This window comes from Thalassophryne amazonica, chromosome 20, assembly GCF_902500255.1.
Source record: "Thalassophryne amazonica chromosome 20, fThaAma1.1, whole genome shotgun sequence".
In the NCBI taxonomy this organism is placed as follows: Eukaryota; Metazoa; Chordata; class Actinopteri; order Batrachoidiformes; family Batrachoididae; genus Thalassophryne; species Thalassophryne amazonica.
Genome location: NC_047122.1, coordinates 56,226,132 through 56,251,106, shown reverse-complemented (window position 1 = coordinate 56,251,106; position 24,975 = coordinate 56,226,132). Strand labels below are relative to the sequence as shown.

The 24,975-nt window shown below is 40.5% G+C and overlaps 1 protein-coding gene across 1 annotated transcript in view; it reads right to left on the bottom strand.

Moving 5' to 3' along the window:
- Positions 1-24,975, bottom strand: part of adgrb2 (adhesion G protein-coupled receptor B2) — a 695,462-nt gene that overhangs the window by 116,152 nt on the left and 554,335 nt on the right. Inside the window, 2 exon segments of the mRNA XM_034161569.1 lie at positions 17,383-17,481; positions 24,612-24,697. Coding sequence (XP_034017460.1) covers positions 17,383-17,481; positions 24,612-24,697 — 185 coding nt within the window.

Sequence of the window (24,975 nt, the reverse complement as noted above, 5' to 3'; positions counted from 1 at the left end):
TAAGGCAACATGACCTCTTCAAGTATTTTGACATATCCAAACTGATCCATGATACCTGGTATGCAATATATAGGCCCAACACCATAGTAGGAGAAACATGCCCATATCATGATGCTTGCACCACCATGCTTCACTGTGAACTGTGGCTTGAATTCAGAGTTTGGGGGTCGTCTCACAAACTGTCTGTGGTCCTTGGACCCAAAAAGAACAATTTTACTGTCATCAGTCCACAAAATATTCCTCCATTTCTCTTTAAGCCAGTTGATGTGTTCTTTGGCAAATTGTAACCTCTTTTGCACGTCTTTTATTTAACAGAGGGACTTTGCGGGGGATTCTTGCAAATAAATTAGCTTCACACAGGCGTCTTCTAACTGTCACAGCACTTACAGGTAACTCCAGACTGTCTTTGATCATCCTGGAGCTGATCAGTGGGTGAGCCTTTGCCATTCTGTTTATTCTTCTATCCATTTTGATGGTTGTTTTCTGTTTTCTTCCACGTGTCTCTGTTTTTTTTTGTCCATTTTAAAGCATTGGAGATCATTGTACATGAACAGCCTATAATCTTTTGCACCTGCATATAAGTTTTCCACTCTCCAATCACCTTTTAATCAAACTACGCTGTTCTTCTGAACAATGTCTTGAATGTCCCATTTTCCTCAGGCTTTCAAAGAGAAAAGCATGTTCAACAGGTGCTGGCTTCATCCTTAAATAGGGGACACCTGATTCACACCTGTTTGTTCCACAAAATTGACAAACTCACCGACTGAATGCCACACTACTATTATTGTGAACACCCCCTTTTTTACTTTTTTTTTTACTAATAGCCCAGTTTCATAGCCTTAAGAGTGTGAATGCTTGGTCTTGTTATATTTGTGAGAATCTACTGAATCTACTGGTACCTTGTTTCCCATGTAACAATAAGAAATATACTCAAAACCTGGATTAATCTTTTTAGTCCACATGGTCAGTGAAAATTCCATGTCTAACTGGCGTGTATTATTTTCATGTATACGCACACGTAGTTCGCCGAGTTAAGTCACTGTTATAATCACTCCGCTCTGGTTGTCACCATAGCAACACACAAATCATTTGGCGCAGATCAGCTGTGTTTTGACAGGTGAATGACAGAAATATGCTAAAACTTGGATTTCCAAGAGAATTTTAATATTTTTGGCCAAAATAAAACGTTTGAAGAATGGGAAGAGGAGGAGAGCAAACAAGAAGAACAGCAAAAGCAATGGCATAAAGATTTAACATCGGAAGAACTGGACAAGATTGAAGATGGGAAAGAAGAAGAGAACATGAAAAAGTTAACTTCAATAAATATTTGTGTGTTAGCTCACTGTGTGAGACCATGGTATAAGCGGATTAAACAACTCGAAGCTGTGCATTATATGGTTTGAATGCACTTCACGTTGTGGTGTTTTAGACTCCGCGACATGCATTCAAACCATATAATGCACAGCTTCGAGTTGTTTAATCCTTACATACACACACACACACACACACACACACACACACACACACAAATAAATAAATATACATATATATATATATATATATATATATATATATATATATATATATATATATATATTTACAAAGGTTATGATGGGTTTATGCTCATGACTACTTTGAAGGACCATTTTGGTCATTTTATTATTTGAGCCCAAACTACAACTGTATTACACATTTAATTTGAATATAAACCATTTTCAGCATGAGAAGTGAAAAGCACTTTTACCTTTCACCTTTTCTAAGTGCTACTTGCTTTAGTTCTGGAGTTCCATTAAAATTAATTTGCTAACACTTGAAACACTGTAGAATGGTGTGAACAATGTACCTAATCACATTTTATTAGGAACACTCTTGTGTCAGTCTCTGTGTTTGCATGTTTTTTGTTGTTGTTGTTTTTTTTTAATCAGGATACCTTAAGAATGTCTTATCCAATTATGACAAATTGTGGCAGGCAATGCCAACCTCTAACTGTAATGAACTTATCATCATAAAAATAACATTTGAGTTTGTTTCAGAGCAGTCAACAGTAAAAGAAATAGGCCAAAGTCAAATTTCTGGACGTCATAATAATATGTAGGATGTGGAAAACTAATGTTTCTCTTAAATTTTAGTGTTGTGAACTTGACATAGCGGATCAGCCAATGGGGGGGAGGGAATCATGCATTCCATGGTACAAGCACTAAATTTGGCATAGTGATTCTCATGACATTAATCAGTATAACTCATCGATTGGCCAAAATTCAAGATGGCGATCATGTCCTAAGATGGTCACCAGCATGACCTATCAAAAATCAATTTTGCATAGAAATACTCCTATTTGATTGATTAAAATGCTATTGATGTCAACTTCCATTTAGCTATATATTTAGTTTTCTATGGAAATTGTTTTATTTTGCTTATGTGCCAAATTAGAGGGAAGATATTGAATTTGGTATTAATGGATCCACCTGGCACGTGATTTTCAAGTGCCCATCACTTGAAACTACTGCATGTAGGCCTTTTGAAAGGTGTTAAGTGTTAAATATATCGCATTGTAAATTTTTGTATCTGCAGTCAACATGGACAAATGACAATTATTATGCCACTAGGAGTATCATACTTGTTTTGGAGCATAAAAACTTAAATGTGGCATGCCTTAAAACCCACAATTTGACACCAAGATCACACAATTCAAATAAGTACCAACATTGTTTGTGAGAAATAATGACTTTGAGGTCAATCTGCTGGTCATCGTGAAATTAGGCACCATTTTTGAATTTCACTGATGCTGTAAAAGATAGCCATAGGTAATAGGCAAATTTCAGTGCAAAAAGTGATTTTTCAGTAGGTCATTCTGGTGGCCACCTTGGAAAGTTGCCACCATCTTGGATTTTTAATTGGTAAGCACTATCTTGGGAATCATCATGTCAAATTTGGATTAGATTAGATAAAAGTTTGTTAATCTATTGGGAAGACTCCTTCAGGGAAACTGAAGAAATTTGATGCTTGTACCAGCATTTGCACGATTTGTCTGTTAACTCACCACTAACAGCTTAAATGTCAATTTAACATTTTCTCTGTGACATGTTGAAATGTGGGTTTCATGTCACTGTGCTCTCTGAGCACTTTTGACATTGTTTCTAGTTCTCCTAAATTGCATTTTATTTGCAGCATATCTGCAATGCATTCATAGCTGCTGCAGAAAAAAAAAAGACAAACGAGCTTGAAGTTGAAGTTCAGCTGTGTTATGCATTATTTTGATGTTGGAAAATTACATAGAAAACTAACCTATCAGTTGCAACACTTTCCACACTAAATAAAAGTTATGTACATTCATTCATCTTCTACCGCTTAGTCCAATTAAGAGTCGCGGGGGGCTGGAGCCTATCCCAGCAGTCATAGAGTGCAAGGCGGGATACACCCAGGACAGGACACTAGTCTGTCGCAGGGCCACAAACAGACAAACAAGCACAGACACACCCACACACACACACCTACGGACAATTTAAAGACTCCAGTCCACCTAACCCGCATGTCTTTGGATACGGGAGGAAACCGGAGCACCCGGAGGAAACCCACACACACAGAACATGCAAACTCCACACAGAAAGGCCACGGGAACTGAACCCATGACCTTCTCGCTGTGAGGCAACAGTGCTAACCACTACGTCACCATGCTGCCCAGTTATTTACATAAACCATAAATAAATGAATTAAAAAAGAAAACAAAAGTGATCACTCATATGGCCCAAAATAATGGATCATTACTGTCAGATTGTTGCAAGTATGACCATATTTATTTTAATCTTTAACAATAATGAAATGAAGTCAAACATGTCCAGGAAAAGCAAATAAATTTAAGTTTTTAAGCTCTCCTTCATTGTTTTATCATTTAAAGTGGTAGTTCCCAAAGGTAGGGCTGTGAAGGCACTTGCAGTGGGCCATGTGAGGTCATTAAAGTGAAAAGTATAAAAAAAAAAAAAAAAGTGTATGTTTTTATAATTCAGGCTCCATACACTTTAAAATCTTTTTTAAAAAGGTTATTTTTAATATGTAATTAAAAGTAAAATAAATGAGTGTGTGTGTGTGTGTGTGTGTGTGTGTGTGTGTGTGTGTGTGTGTGTGCGTGTGCGTGTGTGTGTGCCTCTACTGGTGGTTGGCTCTCACTGCGGTATTGTATCACTTCCTCTTCCGGAGCACAGCGGTGTTTTTCTGTATCTGTTAGCTGTTTAATCTGCGCAGTTAGATTGATCTAGTTACCTAGATAACGATTTGTTTCCCAGTGTAATCTTTACGTGCCTTAACTAAAGCACTCCTTCTGCTGAATCACCTCTAAATTATTTACACATTATTCACTTTGCGTGTTTTTAGGAATTCGCTAGCTTAGCGTAGCTACTAGCTCTTAGCCGATTTAGCATGGCGGCTTCTCCTGTCTCTCCCGCACTTTTCTGCTCTGGGTGTGAAATGTTTAGTTATTCCTCGGCCTCCTTTAGCAGTAACGGTACTTGTAATAAGTGTAGCTTATTCGTAGCTTTGGAGGCCAGGCTGGGCGAATTGGAGACTCGGCTCCGCACCGTGGAAATTCTACAGCTAGCCAGGCCCCTGTAGTCGGTGCGGACCAAGGTAGCTTAGCCGCCGTTAGTTACCCCCTGGCAGATCCCGAGCAGCCGGGAAAGCAGGCTGACTGGGTGACTGTGAGGAGGAAGCGTAGCCCTAAACAGAAGCCCTGTGTACACCGCCAACCCGTTCACATCTCTAACCATTTTTCCCCACTCGACGACACACCCGCCGAGGATCAAACTCTGGTTATTGGCGACTCTGTTTTGCGAAATGTGAAGTTAGCGACACCAGCAACCATAGTCAATTGTCTTCCGGGGGCCAGAGCAGGTGACATTGAAGGAAATTTGAAACTGCTGGCTAAGGCTAAGCGTAAATTTGGTAAGATTGTAATTCACGTCGGCAGTAATGACACCCGGTTACGCCAATCGGAGGTCACTAAAATTAACATTAAATCGGTGTGTAACTTTGCAAAAACAATGTCGGACTCTGTAGTTTTCTCTGGGCCCCTCCCAATCAGACCGGGAGTGACATGTTTAGCCGCATGTTCTCCTTGAATTGCTGGCTGTCTGAGTGGTGCCCAAAAATGAGGTGGGCTTCATAGATAATTGGCAAAGCTTCTGGGGAAAACCTGGTCTTGTTAGGAGAGACGGCATCCATCCCACTTTGGATGGAGCAGCTCTCATTTCTAGAAATCTGGCCAATTTTCTTAAATCCTCCAAACCGTGACTATCCAGGGTTGGGACCAGGAAGCAGAGTTGTAGTCTTACACACCTCTCTGCAGCTTCTCTCCCCCTGCCATCCCCTCATTACCCCATCCCCGTAGAGACGGTGCCTGCTCCCAGACTACCAATAACCAGCAAAAATCTATTTAAGCATAAAAATTCAAAAAGAAAAAATAATATAGCACCTTCAACTGCACCATAGACTAAAACAGTTAAATGTGGTCTATTAAACATTAGGTCTCTCTCTTCTAAGTCCCTGTTGGTAAATGATATAATAATTGATCAACATATTGATTTATTCTGCCTTACAGAAACCTGGTTACAGCAGGATGAATATGTTAGTTTAAATGAGTCAACACCCCCGAGTCACACTAACTGTCAGAATGCTCGTAGCACGGGCCGGGGCGGAGGATTAGCAGCAATCTTCCATTCCAGCTTATTAATTAATCAAAAACCCAGACAGAGCTTTAATTCATTTGAAAGCTTGACTCTTAGTCTTGTCCATCCAAATTGGAAGTCCCAAAAACCAGTTTTATTTGTTATTATCTATCGTCCACCTGGTCGTTACTGTGAGTTTCTCTGTGAATTTTCAGACCTTTTGTCTGACTTAGTGCTTAGTTCAGATAAGATAATTATAGTGGGCGATTTTAACATCCACACAGATGCTAAGAATGACAGCCTCAACACTGCATTTAATCTATTATTAGACTCTATTGGCTTTGCTCAAAAAGTAAATGAGTCCACCCACCACTTTAATCATATCTTAGATCTTGTTCTGACTTATGGTATGGAAATAGAAGACTTAACAGTATTCCCTGAAAACTCCCTTCTGTCTGATCATTTCTTAATAACATTTACATTTACTCTGATGGACTACCCAGCAGTGGGGAATAAGTTTCATTACACTAGAAGTCTTTCAGAAAGCGCTGTAACTAGGTTTAAGGATATGATTCCTTCTTTATGTTCTCTAATGCCATATACCAACACAGTGCAGAGTAGCTACCTAAACTCTGTAAGTGAGATAGAGTATCTCGTCAATAGTTTTACATCCTCATTGAAGACTACTTTGGATGCTGTAGCTCCTCTAAAAAAGAGAGCTTTAAATCAGAAGTGCCTGACTCCGTGGTATAACTCACAAACTCGTAGCTTAAAGCAGATAACCCGTAAGTTGGAGAGGAAATGGCGTCTCACTAATTTAGAAGATCTTCACTTAGCCTGGAAAAAGAGTCTGTTGCTCTATAAAAAAGCCCTCCGTAAAGCTACGACATCTTTCTACTCATCACTAATTGAAGAAAATAAGAACAACCCCAGGTTTCTTTTCAGCACTGTAGTCAGGCTGACAAAGAGTCAGAGCTCTATTGAGCTGAGTATTCCATTAACTTTAACTAGTAATGACTTCATGACTTTCTTTGCTAACAAAATTTTAACTATTAGAGAAAAAATTACTCATAACCATCCCAAAGACGTATCGTTATCTTTGGCTGCTTTCAGTGATGCCGGTATTTGGTTAGACTCTTTCTCTCCGATTGTTCTGTCTGAGTTATTTTCATTAGTTACTTCATCCAAACCATCAACATGTTTATTAGACCCCATTCCTACCAGGCTGCTCAAGGAAGCCCTACCATTATTTAATGCTTCGATCTTAAATATGATCAATCTATCTTTGTTAGTTGGCTATGTACCACAGGCTTTTAAGGTGGCAGTAATTAAACCATTACTTAAAAAGCCATCACTTGACCCAGCTATCTTAGCTAATTATAGGCCAATCTCCAACCTTCCTTTTCTCTCAAAAATTCTTGAAAGGGTAGTTGTAAAACAGCTAACTGATCATCTGCAGAGGAATTTATTTGAGTCTATTTGAAGACTTTTTATTAAGTCTATTTGAAGAGTTTCAGTCAGGTTTTAGAATTCATCATAGTACAGAAACAGCATTAGTGAAGGTTACAAATGATCTTCTTATGGCCTCGGACAGTGGACTCATCTCTGTGCTTGTTCTGTTAGACCTCAGTGCTGCTTTTGATACTGTTGACCATAAAATTTTATTACAGAGATTAGAGCATGCCATAGGTATTAAAGGCACTGCGCTGCGGTGGTTTGAATCATATTTGTCTAATAGATTACAATTTGTTCATGTAAATGGGGAATCTTCTTCACAGACTAAAGTTAATTATGGAGTTCCACAAGGTTCTGTGCTAGGACCAATTTTATTCACTTTATACATGCTTCCCTTAGGCAGTATTATTAGACGGTATTGCTTAAATTTTCATTGTTACGCAGATGATACCCAGCTTTATCTATCCATGAAGCCAGAGGACACATACCAATTAGCTAAACTGCAGGATTGTCTTACAGACATAAAGACATGGATGACCTCTAATTTCCTGCTTTTAAACTCAGATAAAACTGAAGTTATTGTACTTGGCCCCACAAATCTTAGAAACATGGTGTCTACTGTGGATGGCATTACCCTGACCTCTAGTAATACTGTGAGAAATCTTGGAGTCATTTTTGATCAGGATATGTCATTCAAAGCGCATATTAAACAAATATGTAGGACTACTTTTTGCATTTACGCAATATCTCTAAAATCAGAAAGGTCTTGTCTCAGAGTGATGCTGAAAAACTAATTCATGCATTTATTTCCTCTAGGCTGGACTATTGTAATTCATTATTATCAGGTTGTCCTAAAAGTTCCCTAAAAAGCCTTCAGTTAATTCAAAATGCTGCAGCTAGAGTACTGACGGGGACTAGAAGGAGAGAGCATATCTCACCCATATTGGCCTCTCTTCATTGGCTTCCTGTTAATTCTAGAATAGAATTTAAAATTCTTCTTCTTACTTATAAGGTTTTGAATAATCAGGTCCCATCTTATCTTAGGGACCTCGTAGTACCATATCACCCCAATAGAGCGCTTCGCTCTCAGACTGCAGGCTTACTTGTAGTTCCTAGGGTTTGTAAGAGTAGAATGGGAGGCAGAGCCTTCAGCTTTCAGGCTCCTCTCCTGTGGAACCAGCTCCCAATTCAGATCAGGGAGACAGACACCCTCTCTACTTTTAAGATTAGGCTTAAAACTTTCCTTTTTGCTAAAGCTTATAGTTAGGGCTGGATCAGGTGACCCTGAACCATCCCTTAGTTATGCTGCTATAGACTTAGACTGCTGGGGGGTTCCCATGATGCACTGTTTCTTTCTCTTTTTGCTCTGTATGCACCACTCTGCATTTAATCATTAGTGATCGATCTCTGCTCCCCTCCACAGCATGTCTTTTTCCTGGTTCTCTCCCTCAGCCCCAACCAGTCCCAGCAGAAGACTGCCCCTCCCTGAGCCTGGTTCTGCTGGAGGTTTCTTCCTGTTAAAAGGGAGTTTTTCCTTCCCACTGTAGCCAAGTGCTTGCTCACAGGGGTCGTTTTGACCGTTGGGGTTTTACATAATTGTTGTATGGCCTTGCCTTACAATATAAGGGGCCTTGGGGCAACTGTTTGTTGAGCCTGATTGGTGAATTGCTACAGAGATGGTTGTCCTTCTGGAAGGTTCTCCTCTCTCCACAAAGGAAGCTCTGACAGAATGACCATCGGGTTTTTGGTCACCTCCATGATTAAGGCCCTTCTCCCTCTATCACTCAGTTTAGATGGGTGGCCAGTCGTAGAAAGGGTCCTGGTGGATTCAAAGTTCTTCCATTTAAGGATGATGGAGGCCACTGTGCTCACAGGGGCCTTCAAAGCAGCAGCAATGTTCCTGTACTCTTCTGCAGATTTGTGCCTCGAGACAATCCTCCTGTCTCTGGGGTCTACAGACAATTCATTTGATTTCATGCTTGGTTTGTACTCTGACATGCATTGTCAATTGTGGGACCTTATATGTGGACAGGTGTGTGCCTTTCCAAATCATGTCCAATCAACTAAATTTAAACCAGGGAGACTCCATTTAAGCTGTTGAAATATCTCAAGGATGATCACTGGAAACAGGATGCACTTCAGTTTATTCAATTTATTTTTTATTTATATAGTACCAAATCATAAAGTTGCCTCAAGGCACTTCACACAGGTAAGGTCTAACCTTACTAACCCCCAGAACAAGCACACGTGCAACAGTGGTAAGCAAAAACTCTCTCTGATGATTTGAGGAAGAAACCTCAAGCAGACCAGACTTGAGCTTAATTTTGGCTATGAATACTTATGTACATGTGATTTCTTCACTCATCTTCAACCGCTTACTCCAGTTCAGGGTCGCAGGGAGTTGGAGCTTATCCCAGCAGTCATAGGGCATGAGGCGGGGTACACCCTGGACAGGATGCCAGTCTGTTGCAAGGCCACATATAGACAAACACACTCTCACCTATGGACAATTTAAAGTTTTCAATCCACCTAACCTGCATGTGATTTCTTTTTTTTTTTTTCTTTTTTAATAAATGTGCAAAAATCTCAAAAGAAATTCACATAGTCATTATGGGGTATTGTGTATATAATTTTGAGGAAAAAATGAATTTCATCCATTTTGGAATCAGGCTGTAACATAACAAAATGTGGAAAAAGTGAAGCACTGTGAAAAGTTTCCAGATGCACTGTATATCAAATTTTTCCTCAGTCTGACCTAGTTAAATGCAATACATTGTTAATCTCATGTTTCAGCCAAAAATATGACTAAAGGTTTTGGGTGGGCTCCTGACAGTTTTCAGATTCGAAAGTGAGCCCTCGTATTCTTATATTTGGGAATGGCTGGTGTAGGATATGATACATTTTATTGTCCCTGAGGGGAAGTTTTTCTTGGACTTCAAGTGCTCTGCAGACATTTAGAGAATGGTTCCTTAAAATGTATCGCGTACAACCATTTGGATTTTATTGGATAAACATAAAGCTCTGTCAAATAAATGTTCCACAGAGAAAGAAACAGACGTTTGACTTTCTTGGTTGAGAGATGAAAATTACCGTTGGTTCCATCCCACTACCCTTCTATCACAGCCTTCACATGCAACACATCTGAGAGCACTGCTGCTTCATGAGGCACATTTTCATTTCGAAGCATGCAAGTCCGCACAACATCGTAACGAGAGATTTGCCCACAAGATCCACCCAAGCACATTAACTGTGCACAGTGCAGTTACTGACGAAAATGCACAGAAGTAATTCACTCAGACGGAGCTCACAGAACATGAACCCAAGTCGAGGAAATGCAACCCGAGTCAACAATATTTAAAATGGGATGAATCTTTAGTGGAAGCTTCAGCAATGCCACTATCCAGTAGGTAACAGCAGTAGGGAGGTTGCAAGACACTGGAAACAGAGTGTGGCGCTCTTGTACCATTTAGTAGTAACTGCTGCATGTCTCCTGATGGATATTCAGCTTGCCTTTTATTTTATTTTATTTTCAGGACTACATGTTGGTTTAGTAAATGGGGTGGCAGGTGCTTGCTTTTGAATCCTGAATAGCACCTGCAGTTGGATTAATAAATATTCGGACATGGAAAAACTTGATATTGCAGCCGTGCTACACAACATGTTGGGCCAGGAAGCAAAGCAGTTCTCCTGAACTATGGAAGCATTCTTTCAAAAAAAAAAAAAAAATCATGTGACCTTCGTTCTTTTAGTCTTCACAATGATTTGTTGCTTTGCGTAAACTTGGTGTACTTGCTGGGGCTGGATTTTGTCTATTACCTATGATGCACATTGAACATCCTCTTGGCATGTGTCCTTCATCTTGCCCACATCTGAGTGAAAAGTAAATACATCATTCACCAAACTTGTCATGGCTGATCCACAAAATTTAGTCTTCGTGAGCTCAACAAAATGTTTGTAGCCCTTGACTCACTAAGCCTGTAGCGGTAATCAATCAATCAATCAACTTTTTTCTTGTATAGCGCCAAATCACAACAAACAGTTGCCCCAAGGCGCTCCACATTGCAAGGCAAGGCCATACAATAATTATGAAACACAGTCTACGTCTAAAGCAACATAACCAAGGGATGGTCCAGGGTCACCCGATCCAGCCCTAACTATAAGCCTTAGCGAAAAGGAAAGTTTTAAGCCTAATCTTAAAAGTAGAGAGGGTATCTGTCTCCCTGATCTGAATTGGGAGCTGGTTCCACAGGAGAGGAGCCTGAAAGCTGAAGGCTCTGCCTCCCATTCTACTCTTACAAACCCTAGGAACTACAAGTAAGCCCGCAGTCTGAGAGCGAAGCGCTCTAATGGGGTAATATGGTACTATGAGGTCCCTAAGATAAGATGGGACCTGATTATTCAAAACCTTATAAGTAAGAAGAAGAATTTTAAATTCTATTCTAGCATTAACAGGAAGCCAATGAAGGGAGGCCAACACGGGTGAGATATGCTCTCTCCTGCTAGTCCCCGTCAGTACTCTAGCTGCAGCATTCTGAACCAACTGAAGGCTTTTTAGGGAACTTTAGGACAACCTGATAATAATGAATTACAATAGTCCAGCCTAGAGGAAACAAATGCATGAATAGTTTTTCAGCATCACTCTGAGACAAGACCTTTCTGATTTTAGAGATATTGCGTAAATGCAAAAAGGCAGTCCTACATATTTGTTTAATATGCGCTTTGAATGACATATCCTGATCAAAAATAACTCCAAGATTTCTCACAGTATTACTAGAGATCAGGGAAATGCCATCCAGAGTAACGATCTGGTTAGACACCATGCTTCTAAGATTTGTGGGGCCAAGTACAATAACTTCAGTTTTATCTGAGTTTAAAAGCAGGAAATTAGAGGTCATCCATGTCTTTATGTCTGTAAGACAATCCTGCAGTTTAGCTAATTGGTGCGTATCCTCTGGCTTCATGGATAGATAAAGCTGGGTATCATCTGCGTAACAATGAAAATTTAAGCAATACCGTCTAATAATACTGCCCAAGGGAAGCATGTATAAAGTGAATAAGTGAGTGATGGGGTAATAGGGGGATGGCAGGGGGAGAGAAGCTGCAGAGAGGTGTATAAGACCACAGCTCTGCCTCTGGTAATAGAATAATGTTTGCCATAGCTCCATCCATTCTATACACTGACCAAAAATTAGCTTAAATTATTACAAAATTAAATTTTCAGAACATATGTGGGCACGGTTGGCTTTGAATTATATTGATTATGGGCCCAAACTGATTATCAACATGGTTATTTATGGTGGCAGCCCTTTTTATTTCTCCGCTGATTTTCTAAACTGTTTGCATATACACAATAACTCATGCTGTACATGCCTAATTGTTACTAAATTTAGTATGTATGCTCGGTGGCCTGGCCTCAAAAACCCTAGAAATTGAGTGTTAAGAATGATGAAAATCAAGGTCAATGAAAGCATAGTTTTAAATGCCAAAATTACATGTGAAAGCAGTAAAATCTTGTATGCAACCAACTGTGAAAATCCTCAGTACAAATGTTATGGACTCCAACTCGACCCATTATTTATATATCTACTCAACAAAAATATAAACACAACACTTTTTGTTTTGCTCCCATTTTGTATGAGAAGAACTCAAAGATCTAAAACTTTTTCCACATACACAATATCACCATTTCCCTCAAATGTTGTTCACAAACCAGTCTAAATCTGTGATAGTGAGCACTTCTCCTTTGCTGAGATAATCCATCCCACCTCACAGGTGTGCCATATCAAGATGCTGATTAGACACCATGATTAGTGCACAGGTGTGCCTTAGACTGCCCACAATAAAAGGCCACTCTGAAAGGTGCAGTTTTATCACACAGCACAATGCCACAGATGTCGCAAGATTTGAGGGAGCGTACAATTGGCATGCTGACAGCAGGAATGTCAACCAGAGCTGTTGCTCGTGTATTGAATGTTCATTTCTCTACCATAAGCCGTCTCCAAAGGCGTTTCCGAGAATTTGGCAGTACATCCAACCAGCCTCACAACCGCAGACCACGTGTAACCACACCAGCCCAGGACCTTCACATCCAGCATGTTCACCTCCAAGATCGTCTGAGACCAGCCACTCGGACAGCTGCTGAAACAATCGGTTTGCATAACCAAAGAATTTCTGCACAAACTGTCAGAAACCGTCTCAGGGAAGCTCATCTGCATGCTCGTCGTCCTCATCGGGGTCTCGACCTGACTCCAGTTCGTCGTCGTAACCAACTTGAGTGGGCAAATGCTCACATTAGCTGGCATTTGGCACGTTGGAGAGGTGTTCTCTTCACGGATGTTCCCGATTCACACTGTCCAGGGCAGATGGCAGACAGCGTGTGTGGCGTCGTGTGGGTGAGCGGTTTTCTGATGTCAATGTTGTGGATCGAGTGGCCCATGGTGGCGGTGGGGTTCTGGTATGGGCAGGCGTCTGTTATGGACAAAGAACACAGGTGCATTTTATTGATGGCATTTTGAATGCACAGAGATACCGTGACGAGATCCTGAGGCCCATTGTTGTGCCATACATCCAAGAACATCACCTCATGTTGCAGCAGGATAATGCATGGCCCCATGTTGCAAGGATCTGTACACAATTCTTGGAAGCTGAAAATGTCCCAGTTCTTGTATGGCCGGCATACTCACCATATGTCACCCATTGAGCATGTTTGGGATGCTCTGGACCGGCGTATACGACAGCGTGTACCAGTTCCTGCCAATATCCAGCAACTTTGCACAGCCATTGAAGAGGAGTGGACCAACATTCCACAGGCCACAATTGACAACCTGATCAACTCTATGCGAAGGAGATATGTTGCACTGCATGAGGCAAATGGTGGTCACACCAGATACTGACTGGTATCCCCCCCCAATAAAACAAAACTGCACCTTTCAGAGTGGGCTTTTATTGTGGGCAGTCTAAGGCACACCTGTGCACTAATCATGGTGTCTAATCAGCATCTTGGTATGGCACACCTGTGAGGTGGAATGGATTATCTCAGCAAAGGAGAAGTGCTCACTATCACAGATTTAGACTGGTTTGTGAACAATATTTGAGGGAAATGGTGATATTGTGTATGTGGAAAAAGTTTTAGATCTTTGAGTTCATCTCATACAAAATGGGAGCAAAACCAAAAGTGTTGCGTTTATATTTTTGTTGAGCACACACACACACAGTGGTCCCTCACTATATTGCGGTTCACCTTTCGCGGCCTCGCAGTTTCGCAGATTTTTTTTAGTGCAATTTTGCATGCTACTTCTTTTTTTTTTAACAGCGCATTGTGTTCTGCGTCCTCATCAGGTGAGCCAGTCGGCATCACCGCGATTGCTCTCACTGCCTCCAATGCGCTTACCGAGTCTGCGGGCTTGGTAAGCGCTGCAGCGGGCCACTCACACCGCCCCACTGTCTGCTTTGCGGAGTTGCAGCCAAAATCTGGCAACAGGTCCAGAGACTACGCTCGCTGTTTTGATGCAGTGTGCTCCAGCAGCCTGCAAGGATAGAATTCAGCAGCACTGCATGGTCATGGTAACTGCAGCTGCAGAGCTCCGTGGCCACTGAGAGACGTTTGTATCTTTTTAATGACTTGGATTCTTTGCGGTCCCGCATCCGTCCCCCAACGGTAACACCGGAGGCAGTGAGTGAAGGGAGAGCACATGCATTGTGTTCTGCGTGTGTCTGTTTATAAGAATCTTCTTGCCCAGAAGAAAAAAAGAGCGCCAACAACCACCCACTTCTTCACTCGGAAAAAGACACCTGCACTGAGGTGTCTCTCAGTGGAAAAACACGCTGCAGAGCGGCACTAGGACAAAGAGGCACGATCAGAGGAACTTTGAAATACTGGTCAATCACTATTAATAATTTCTTATGTGTCCAGCCTCGTAGGTTGATCGTTAAAATTAAAATTGTTAGTTCTAAAAGCCATCATAATTATTTATAGGAAAACATTCTATTCTTATTTCTCAAACAAATGTTTGGGCCTGAAAACAGGTTTTGACCTTTGGTTTCATTCTATAATACTGGTCTTATTTTTCTACTAAGGTTTGAACTTTGAGAGTGTTTACACAGGAGAGAAAATGTGTGTAGTGAGGGGTTTTACAGCCTTAAAACATCTATAATAATTGTAAAAAATAACGCTGACTACTTTGCAGATTTCACCTATTGTGGGCTATTTTTAGAATGTAACTCCCGCGATAAACGAGGGACCACTGTATATGATAACATATGCACCAAGCGGTTGATTTGGCACACCCCTATATCTCTGTGTTCCCTGCTTTGATGTAGTTGTCTTGATCATGAAATAACCAAATAGGTCAAGGTCCTTAATCCCGTAGTTGCTCCAGTTGTGCAGTGAGTACCTTGTATGGCAGCACCCTCACATCGGCATGAATGTGAAGCGCTTTGTGCATCTGATGCAGATGGAAAAGCGCTGTAGAAATGCAGTCCATTTACCATTTAGCCAATTCATTTTGTTTCCTAAATGGGGTGCGGGGTTTCATGCTGGGAGGAAGGGGGTATAAGTCAAACACTGTTGGATATTGGATGCACTGCAAATTTTCTCATATTAAATTTGAAGGTCTCCCTGTTGAGGTCATACACTCTCTCTTATTTGGTTTTAAGTCCAATATCATGTTTTATGCAGGGAAAATTACAACACTGCCAATGTCCAAATATTCAAGGAACTGGCTGCAATGTTCATAATGAATAATATGCACGAGGTTAGGACAACAGAAGTCAAGCCCAACTATAAAAAGGAAAAAAAAAAAAAAAAACAAATAAATAAATAATGGGTAGCACATTGGCTTTGTTTTTAGCACCGTTGCTTACTTGCAAAAAGGTTGTGGGATCGCTTCCCCCACTGGGGCCTTTCTGTGTGGAGTTTGTATGTTCTCCCTGTGATTGTGTGGGTTCTCTTCAGGTGCTCTGGCTTCCTCCCACATCCAAAGACATGCAGGTTAGGTGAACTGTAAAATTTGAAACCATGCGGGTGTGAATGTGCTTGTCTGTCTATATGTGGCCCTGCGATAGACTGGTGTCCTGTGCACGGTGTACCTCCCTCCAACCCCCATGACCATTAATTGGAGCAATAGAAAATAAATAGATGAATAAAATAAAAAATGAAGGTAATTTTCTGCACAGACAGTTTGCATTTTCTCAAATTAAAGATATAGGTTGCATCAATTACAATCAATAAATGAACAAATTACTTTTTAATTACACGAACTATGCAACCTCCTGGATTACATTTGATTTTAATCACTTTACCATTGTTGGTTCAATGCATAAATAATATAAAATGACTGTGTGTGTGTTTGTGCTCTAAGGTTTACATACCCTGGCATAATGTTTGCTTTTTTAGCCATTTTTAAGAGAGACACTTTTTTTTCACTCACGGTTCGTGGTTGGGTGAAGCCATTTATTGTCAAACAACTGTGTTTCCTCTTTTTAAATCAAAATGACAAGAGAAACTACCCAAATGACCCTTATCCAAAGTTTACATACCCCTGTTCTTAATACTGTGTATTTCCCCTTTAACATCAGTGACAGCTTGGAGTCTTTTGTGGTAGTTTTGGACGAGGCTCTCTGATGGTAAAGCTGCCACTGAATATGTTTCGGACTTTATTTACATTAATTACAATCAAATACAAACAATATGGCACTTTATGGTAAACCTGCATGGAGTAGACAGCTCTCAAAAAACTGAGTGACTGTGCAAGAAGTAGAAGAGTGAGGAAAGCCACCAAGACACCCAGACAACCCAGAAGACATTATAGGCTTACGTGGCTGTGATTGGAGAAATTATGCACAGTGCAAGCTTTGCATTTTTGCTTTGCAACTGTGAGTGGGAAAAAAAAAGTTTTTGTGTTGTCATTCATATTCTCTGAAAAATGGCCCAAAAAGCAAAAATTATGCCAGGGTATGTAAACCTTTGAGCACAACTGTGTGTGTGTCTGTGTGTGTGTGTGTGTGTGTGTGTGTGTGTATATTATGCCAAAACAAAGTCTGAATACAAATCACAAATATTATTTGACACAGGTCAGTTTTGTTCTGTATAACCCACCAGGGATCAAAACATGCTCTCATTAAATGCCTGGAGCAGGTCCCCCCCCCCCCCCCCTTTTTTTCATTAGTTTGTTTAAATCCAGGCACCTCCAGATGTCCTCATGCATCATTACATCCAGAGGTTATTATAGGATGGAGGAAACAAAGTTGGCAGAGAAAGAGAGAGACTAACATGGCGCTCCTGGCAGTTGAGCTGGACAGAGCGGTGCTCGAGATCACGCCACACTTGGAGCATTTCAGGAGCAGTCGGCTCCGCGCCTCCGCCGGGACACTTTAGGACACGTCCACGTGAGCATGCACAAACACACACACACATAAAACCGTGGAGAGGTCAGGAGGTGGGGTTGGCGAAAAGGTGGTTAAGGCAAGAGGTGAATGTGCAGGTTGCAAAAGATACAAAAAATAAGGGAGAGGGAGCAAAAAAAAAAAAGTGAACACCAGACAGAAACAGAGAGAAGGGGAAAGAAAAAAGTGGAAAAGAGGGGAGAAAAGAAAGAGGAAATTAAAACCAGATCTTAAAAAAGTAGCTGCAATGAAACAAAACACTCAGAATACAAGAGTGAGTCAGGTCGAGAAGAGAAAATGTGAGAGATGCACACTGCAATGTTTCAGTGCATTAACAGATTACAGTGACACAGACAGCAAACAGAAACAGTCTGAAAACCATGTTACTCCGCCGCCAGATGAGTGCACGGACGCGTGCATCATATGTCTATACGCGACCGTGCACGGTGAACCTTACCCAGCTTCGAAGCCGAGCAAAGGCTGTGCTTTGGTTGTTTACTTACAGCTGACTACTCAGACGGATGCGTTCATGCATAACGCAAGCGCAGAATGATAGAGCAATGCAGAGGCTTTGCTACATTAGTGCTCTCTCACAGCTCATTGCGTCAGTGCAGCCGCATGCCCATCGCTTTATAAGAAAATACTTTACGCTAATGACAACCTGTCCTGTTAGCAGCACCATCAACTACCGGGTGCCGGAGTAGTTATGTTTGTGTTGCAAAAGCTGCTTTTTATGTACTGCATTCAAGATGCAGCAGTCTAGTCCTGGTGGAAAGTATTGGAACCCATTATTTTAAACACAGAGTTGAACATATGGTGAGGAAATAAATCCAAAAACTGGGCAATTTTGTATGAACAAAATTTTAAATAAAAATATCCAAAGTTATTAAAGGATTCATGTAAGAACTTTAATGCTGTACTTACTGAATACTAGACACTCACAGGCCACTTTATTAGGTACACTTGTTCAATTTGCTTGCTAACACAAATAGCTTATCAACCAATCACATTTCAGCAACTCGCTGCATTTAGGTATCTAGAAGTGGTAAAGACAACTCGCTGAATTTCGTACAGAGCATCAGTATCAGCAAAAAAGGGGATTTAATTGACTTTGAATGTGGCGTGGTTTCAGGAACTGCTGAACTCTAGGGTTTATAGAGAATGGTCCAAAAAAAGATAAGATATCCGGTGATACTAAAATATGAAATGGACTAAATGGGGAAAATGGAGCGTATTAATCATGAAATGGGGGTAAAATGTAACAAAATGGAGCAGACTGACTCCAAATATGATTAAATATGATTCAATTAAGTACTTTTATTTAATTATTTTTAAGCAAAATGGGGGCTGATAATAAAGAAACGAGAGTAAAACGTAACAAAATGGAGCAGACTGACTCCAAATATGATTCAGTTAAGTACTTTTATTTATTTTTTATTTTTATTTATTTATTTTTATTTTTTTTGCGAAATGGGGTGAAATGGAGTGTGATAATCACAAAATGGGGGTAAAATGAAACAAAATGTAGCAGACTAACCCAGACTGACTCCAAATATGATTAAATTGATTCAATTAAGTACTTTTATTTAATTATTTTTAAGCGAAATGGGGATTGATAATAACGAAACTGGGTAAAATGGAGCAAAATGGAGCAGACTCACTAAATATGATTCAATTAAGTAATTTTATTTTATTTGTATTCATTTTTTTGTGCAATGGGGTGAAATGGAGCATGGTAATCACGAAATGGGGGTAAAATGTAATGAAATGGAGCAGACTGGTCCAGAATGACTCCAAATATGATTAAATATGATTAAATTAAGTACTTTTATTTAATTACTTTTTACGCGAAATGGGGATTGATAATTTCTTTTTTTTTTGTGAAATGGGGTGAAATGGGGATTGATAATCATGAAATGGGGGTGCAATGTTACAAAATGGAGCAGACTACCCATTGACTAATGTTTCATCTCTTGTATGCCAGATGGCACACCTGCCCCTACTACATGTACTGAGCACATCTCACAAAAAACAAAAGCCAAACAATTAAATAAACGTACTTATTTAGAGTCAGTCTGATTCACTCTACTCCATTTTGTTACATTTTACCCCATTTCGTGATTATCAGTCCCCATTTCGTATTTCAGTATGGCCCTAAGATATCCAGTGAATGGCAGTTGTGAGGACAAAAATGACTTATTCGTGACAGAGGTCAGAGGAGAATGGTCAGACTGGTTGAATGAGTAAGTGTGTGGTGTTGTCATGTTAATATGGACCAACATCTCTGGGAATACAATGGCAGGTGTGTGCATACACAATATGTAAATAATATCCACACATAAAAGTACATCCCATATTATGCTTCTCCCTTTATCCACTTAGGAACACCACAGCAGATTTTTTTTATTTTACATCACATGCCCTTCCTGACATAAAATGGAGAATGGGCAGGGATGATGAACTGGAAACAAGTCCACGAACCACTTGACCAACACCCTGCCCCCTAATATATACTTAAAATATTGTTAAATATTAAATTAATTGTAATAAACTGTTACAACAATTATATTTTGCTTTGCATTTAAACAACATAATTAATACATACAACAAAGAAATGGTGCCCAATAACATGAAAGGGGCCCTTTTGGCTTGTAATCATAGGGCAGTCACTTTTGGTGCTGTATAGCATGAAAAATGACTACAAATGTCAATGACTCTAATTGAAACACCTTGAAATCGATACTAACTGCCAGATAATGTATATAATATGACTACTTGTGCTCTTTTTAAAAGCAGTTATTACCTCTGCTATAACTGACACAGGAAGAGGTTGTGCAATCATCCTTACCTCTTTGTTTGTCTGTGGATATGATACCATAAAAAGTCATAAGCAGGTATTGATAATAATTTTGTGCAGCAGTGATGCTGGGGTCATGGTAGAGTTGACTATACTTCAGGTTATGTTGTCACAAAGATCTGATAGAGGCAATAATGATAATGGCCGATAAAGGCAATAATGATGTTCCATTATTACACCATCTCAAAATACACTTCTTGATTTAAGAATGGATTTGACCAATCTGTAGAAGATACAAATGTCCAATGCTTTTCCAAGACTTGACATGCAACATCCTCAGAGTTCCATTTCTCCCTTTGCATTTAGAAACTCCAGTGCTGTAAAGAAAATGTAACCATACAACTTCATTTAGAATCTACAACTGCAGCTTCAATGTATCACTTTGTACAAACATCACCTTCTGAACATGACCATTCATCTCACATACTCTGATGTTTTGCTTATGCATATTTCATGAAAGGTTTGATCCCAAAATGGTTAAATTGATGGTTAAAATGCAATTAAAACAACCAAAGTCAAAGATGACAGTGAGGTAGACGCAACAACAACAACAATTTAAGTTTGCTTACACCCTTAATAGCATTCAATTTACATGACTGACAGCTTTCTGGATGTGTGATGACAAACGTGTATGAGATGATGTATTTGTTGCATTATCACTGCATACTAATTGAATTAGAATGTTTAAATTACTGGTGCGTTGACAGCTGTCACTAAAGGCCTGGTCATAGGGAAGACGGTGATCGCTGAAAAAAGGGGAAAAAAAAGTCCCAAAGTCACAAATCGAGAAAAAGTGGACAAATGAGCCGGAACTTCTCCCATAACTGAAATGCCTGCGAGTGCAGAGTGCACAGACGACTGAAACAAAACAAACAAAATAAAAATGAAGTGAATGACAGCCTTGACACTTTGCAGCTGCGAGAGCTAGTGGTCTTGGCAACAGGTCTGTCTTCACTACAACAACGTGTGCGTGCACATGCATGTTGCAGCCAGAGACGGCTGCAATGTGCATAAAGTTAGTTAAAGTAGTTGATCAAACGTTCTTGCCGCTGTTTCTGTATGAAAACGTTGCTTTTTGTCCCACACATGGACAAGTCACATTCAGCTTGTTGGATCTTTACTTATTGATCCTTTCAGATATCGTCAATGTTCGTGCAAGATGTCGGACGACAATCAAACAGAACACTGACAGTACGGGAAAAACGCAAATGATGAGGAACCGTCAAGACAGAAAACAAAATGGAATACAGCCGAATTGAAGTTGTCATCAGGATCCGTTCACATTTTTCAACAGTTTGAAAATTCTGACGATGCGCCAGCTATGGAAATGAAGCTGGACGATGTCTCCAAAAGTCAACGTAAGTCCAGATTTCTTGTTTCGTTTTGGCTTTGGTGTCCTTCGTTAGCAGGACTTTAGTGACAGAACGTTGCACCTCGATCTAATTTAACATGGTGTGTTATGCTTGAAGAGAAATTAATGAACATTGTATTAGGTTTGATATACACTGTTTTTTGTTTGTTTGTTTGTTTGTTTGTTTGTTTTAAGTAGAAAATGCCATATTCAAATATAGCTCCAACTGTTTCCTGTGCAGGGAGTCAGAAAATGTTTTGTGGATCCCCACAAATTTCACAGGAAAACCACAACAACAAAAGCAGATATGGTTGCTTTTAGTGAGGAATATTAATTCAAAGTAATTAAAAACATTTAATTTCCATTTTGTCAAACAAAACCAATACGCAGCATGTCAATATGGAGACAGAATGCAAGGTAGGTACTTTTCTTCACATTTGTTGCTTTTGTGAGTCCCTTCAGCTGCTCCCTTGTTTGCACTCAGGGTATAGGGTTACATATATGAAAGCTAGAGGGAAGACTCACCTGGCCATGTGCCGGCAAGGAGCATGCTGTGCCATTACCAAAGAGGGCAAAAATCCGGGTACTTTGTGTCCTTTTTGTCCTCTTTGGTAATGGCGGCCAAACCCTCATGAAGGCAGCATGACAGTGATACACTAGCGGTATAGGAAGTGTGCACTCTGGCTTTCATATATGTAACTATGACTTGGGGTCACCACAACAAATTGGAGGTGGCTCTACATGTTGAATTGGCACAGGTTTTATGCCGGCTGCCCATCCTGATGCAACTCCACATTACATGGAGTAATGTGGCAGGGGTGGGGTTTGAACCGGGAACCTTCGGCACTGAAAACAAGCCCACTAACCACTTGGCCACCACCCCAAAATGCAGAACTGGCACCTAAAATTTCAAATGTTTAGGTCTGGGGGAACATGCCCCCAGACCTAACTAGGGAATCGCAACTTCACTAAGCAGTTGGCCACCACCCCTGCCACTCACGTTTGTCGGTTTTACTTGGCAAAAATACTAAAATTCTGTCCTTGCCTAATGTCTTTGCCTTAACATCCAGTTGGAACCTCACACTCACTCACTCACTCACTCATCTTCAACCGCTTACTCCAATTAAGGGCTATGGGGAGCTGGAGCCTATCCCAGCAGTCATTTGGCATGAGGCAGGTTACACCCTGGACAGGACACCAGTCTGTTGAAGGGCCACACATAGACAAACAAAAACATTCACACACGCGCACACACACGAACAATTTAAAGTTTTCAATTCACCTAAACTGCATGTCTTTAGATGTGAGAGGAATTCAGAACACCCAGATGCAGACTCCACACAGAAAGGCCACATGTGGGAATCGATCCAGTGACCTTCTTGCAGTGAGGCAACAGTGCTAACCACCTGCAGTTTTGGAGGGTTGTGTGATGGGTTACTGCCAAGAAAAAAACATGGCTTCATAGGAAGGATCTTCATGGGATTATCAACGATGATGAAGTGCCAGATGGGGGGGGGGTGATCCCTATAGTTAGTACAGGTGGGAGGGAGGGCATGGACTGCTGGGATGTGGGGATGGAAAAGGTTGGGAGTGGGTTATGTTGCTGTAATAAAAAGCAACTTAATCAGATTTAAGTGAGCTCAATAATGAGATGGCTCTAATAATAGCAAAGCAATCAAGGAAGGGAAGGAAAAAAAAACAAACAAGTGATGCTAATCAAGTAAACATGTCAGTCAAACACAAAATAGATAGTTGTATTTCTTATTGTAGGGTTCCCTGTCAGTGCAGTTAGAGCATGTTCTTGAATCGAACAACCCTGTAAGGTTGGGCAAATTGATACTACCCTTTTATTTTAAAACCTCCTAAACACTTGGGGAACTGTACTGGGGTGAAATACACTTACCAGCCACTTTATTAGGTACACCTCTTCAATTGCTTGTTAATACAAAAGTAGTTGGCAACAACTCAGTGCATTTCAGCATCCATACATGGTGAAGATGACTTAATGAAATTTTAACCGAGCATTAGAATGGGGAAGAAAAGGAATTTAAGTGACTTTGGACGTGGCATGGTTGTTGGTGCCAGAATGGCTGGTCTGAGTATTTCAGAAAGTGATGATCTACTGGGATTTTCATGCACAACCTTCTCTAGGTCTTACATAGATTGGTCCAAAAAAGTAATGATACCCAGTTGTGTGGACGGAAATTCCTTGTTGAGGTCAGAGGAGAATGGGCAGACTGGTTGAATGGGCGATTGGGTGATGCTGTCATGTCAATACAGACGAATATCTCTGAGGACTGTTTCCATCACCTTGTTGAATCTATGCCATGAAGAATTAAGGCAGTTCTGGAGGTAAAAGGGGAGTCCAACCCGGTACTAGTGAGGTGTACCTAATAAAGTAGCCGGTGAGCATATATGGATGCACAAGCATGTGAGATTATAACAGTGCACAACGTCTCATCCACATCATCCCGCTGTTTGAGATATGTAATTAGAATTCCATCTGCCATTGATTTTCATACCCAATGTATTCATCTATGTCACTTAAGTCTGAGAAAACTAGATAGAGCCCATGTGGAAGCGATACCGTAAGGCGATATTAGATTTCCAAGAGTGGCGGAAAACAACAGATGTCTTGTCATTTTGCTGCCAAATTGGACAGCCTTTTTTCTTTTTTTTTTATTAATTTCAAGTTAGGCACAGGTGTACGTGCTGCTGTGTGTTCAGAGACCCTTGAAAGCAACTTTAATTGGCTGCAATGAAAATGTTGTCTGAGAGATTGTGTCTCACGGAAGATAATGCGCAGAGAGCAGCGTGAACGGATGTGTACGTGGCACGAATTTGGTTCGTTCAAATTGTGTGGATGTGGGTGTGTGTCGCTGAAGAGACTTTTAGGAAGTTAACTTACCCCACCCGCTGCTTTTTTGACTTGTCTGAGATGCCGTCTCGAGACATGAGCTTGTTAAACACCACAATTCCGATGAGCATGTTCACCTAAAAGAGAGAGTTTGATCGTTACTACAAATGATGGGGATGTCTGCAGGCGTTCAATACATGTGCCGTGTCTTTTCTTGATAAATCTCAAATCTCTACTGATTGAAAATGACTGTAATTGTCCCACAGGCTTAAAATTGCCAATGGGTGTACTTTTTGCTGTCAGAGCTTGTCAAGCTATTTTGCAAAATGACATTTTGTAAAAATGCTGCAGTCAGACACAACAGCTCATACCTTACACCTAATTCCAAGAGTTTTTTTGAAAGTTAGTTTGGCCA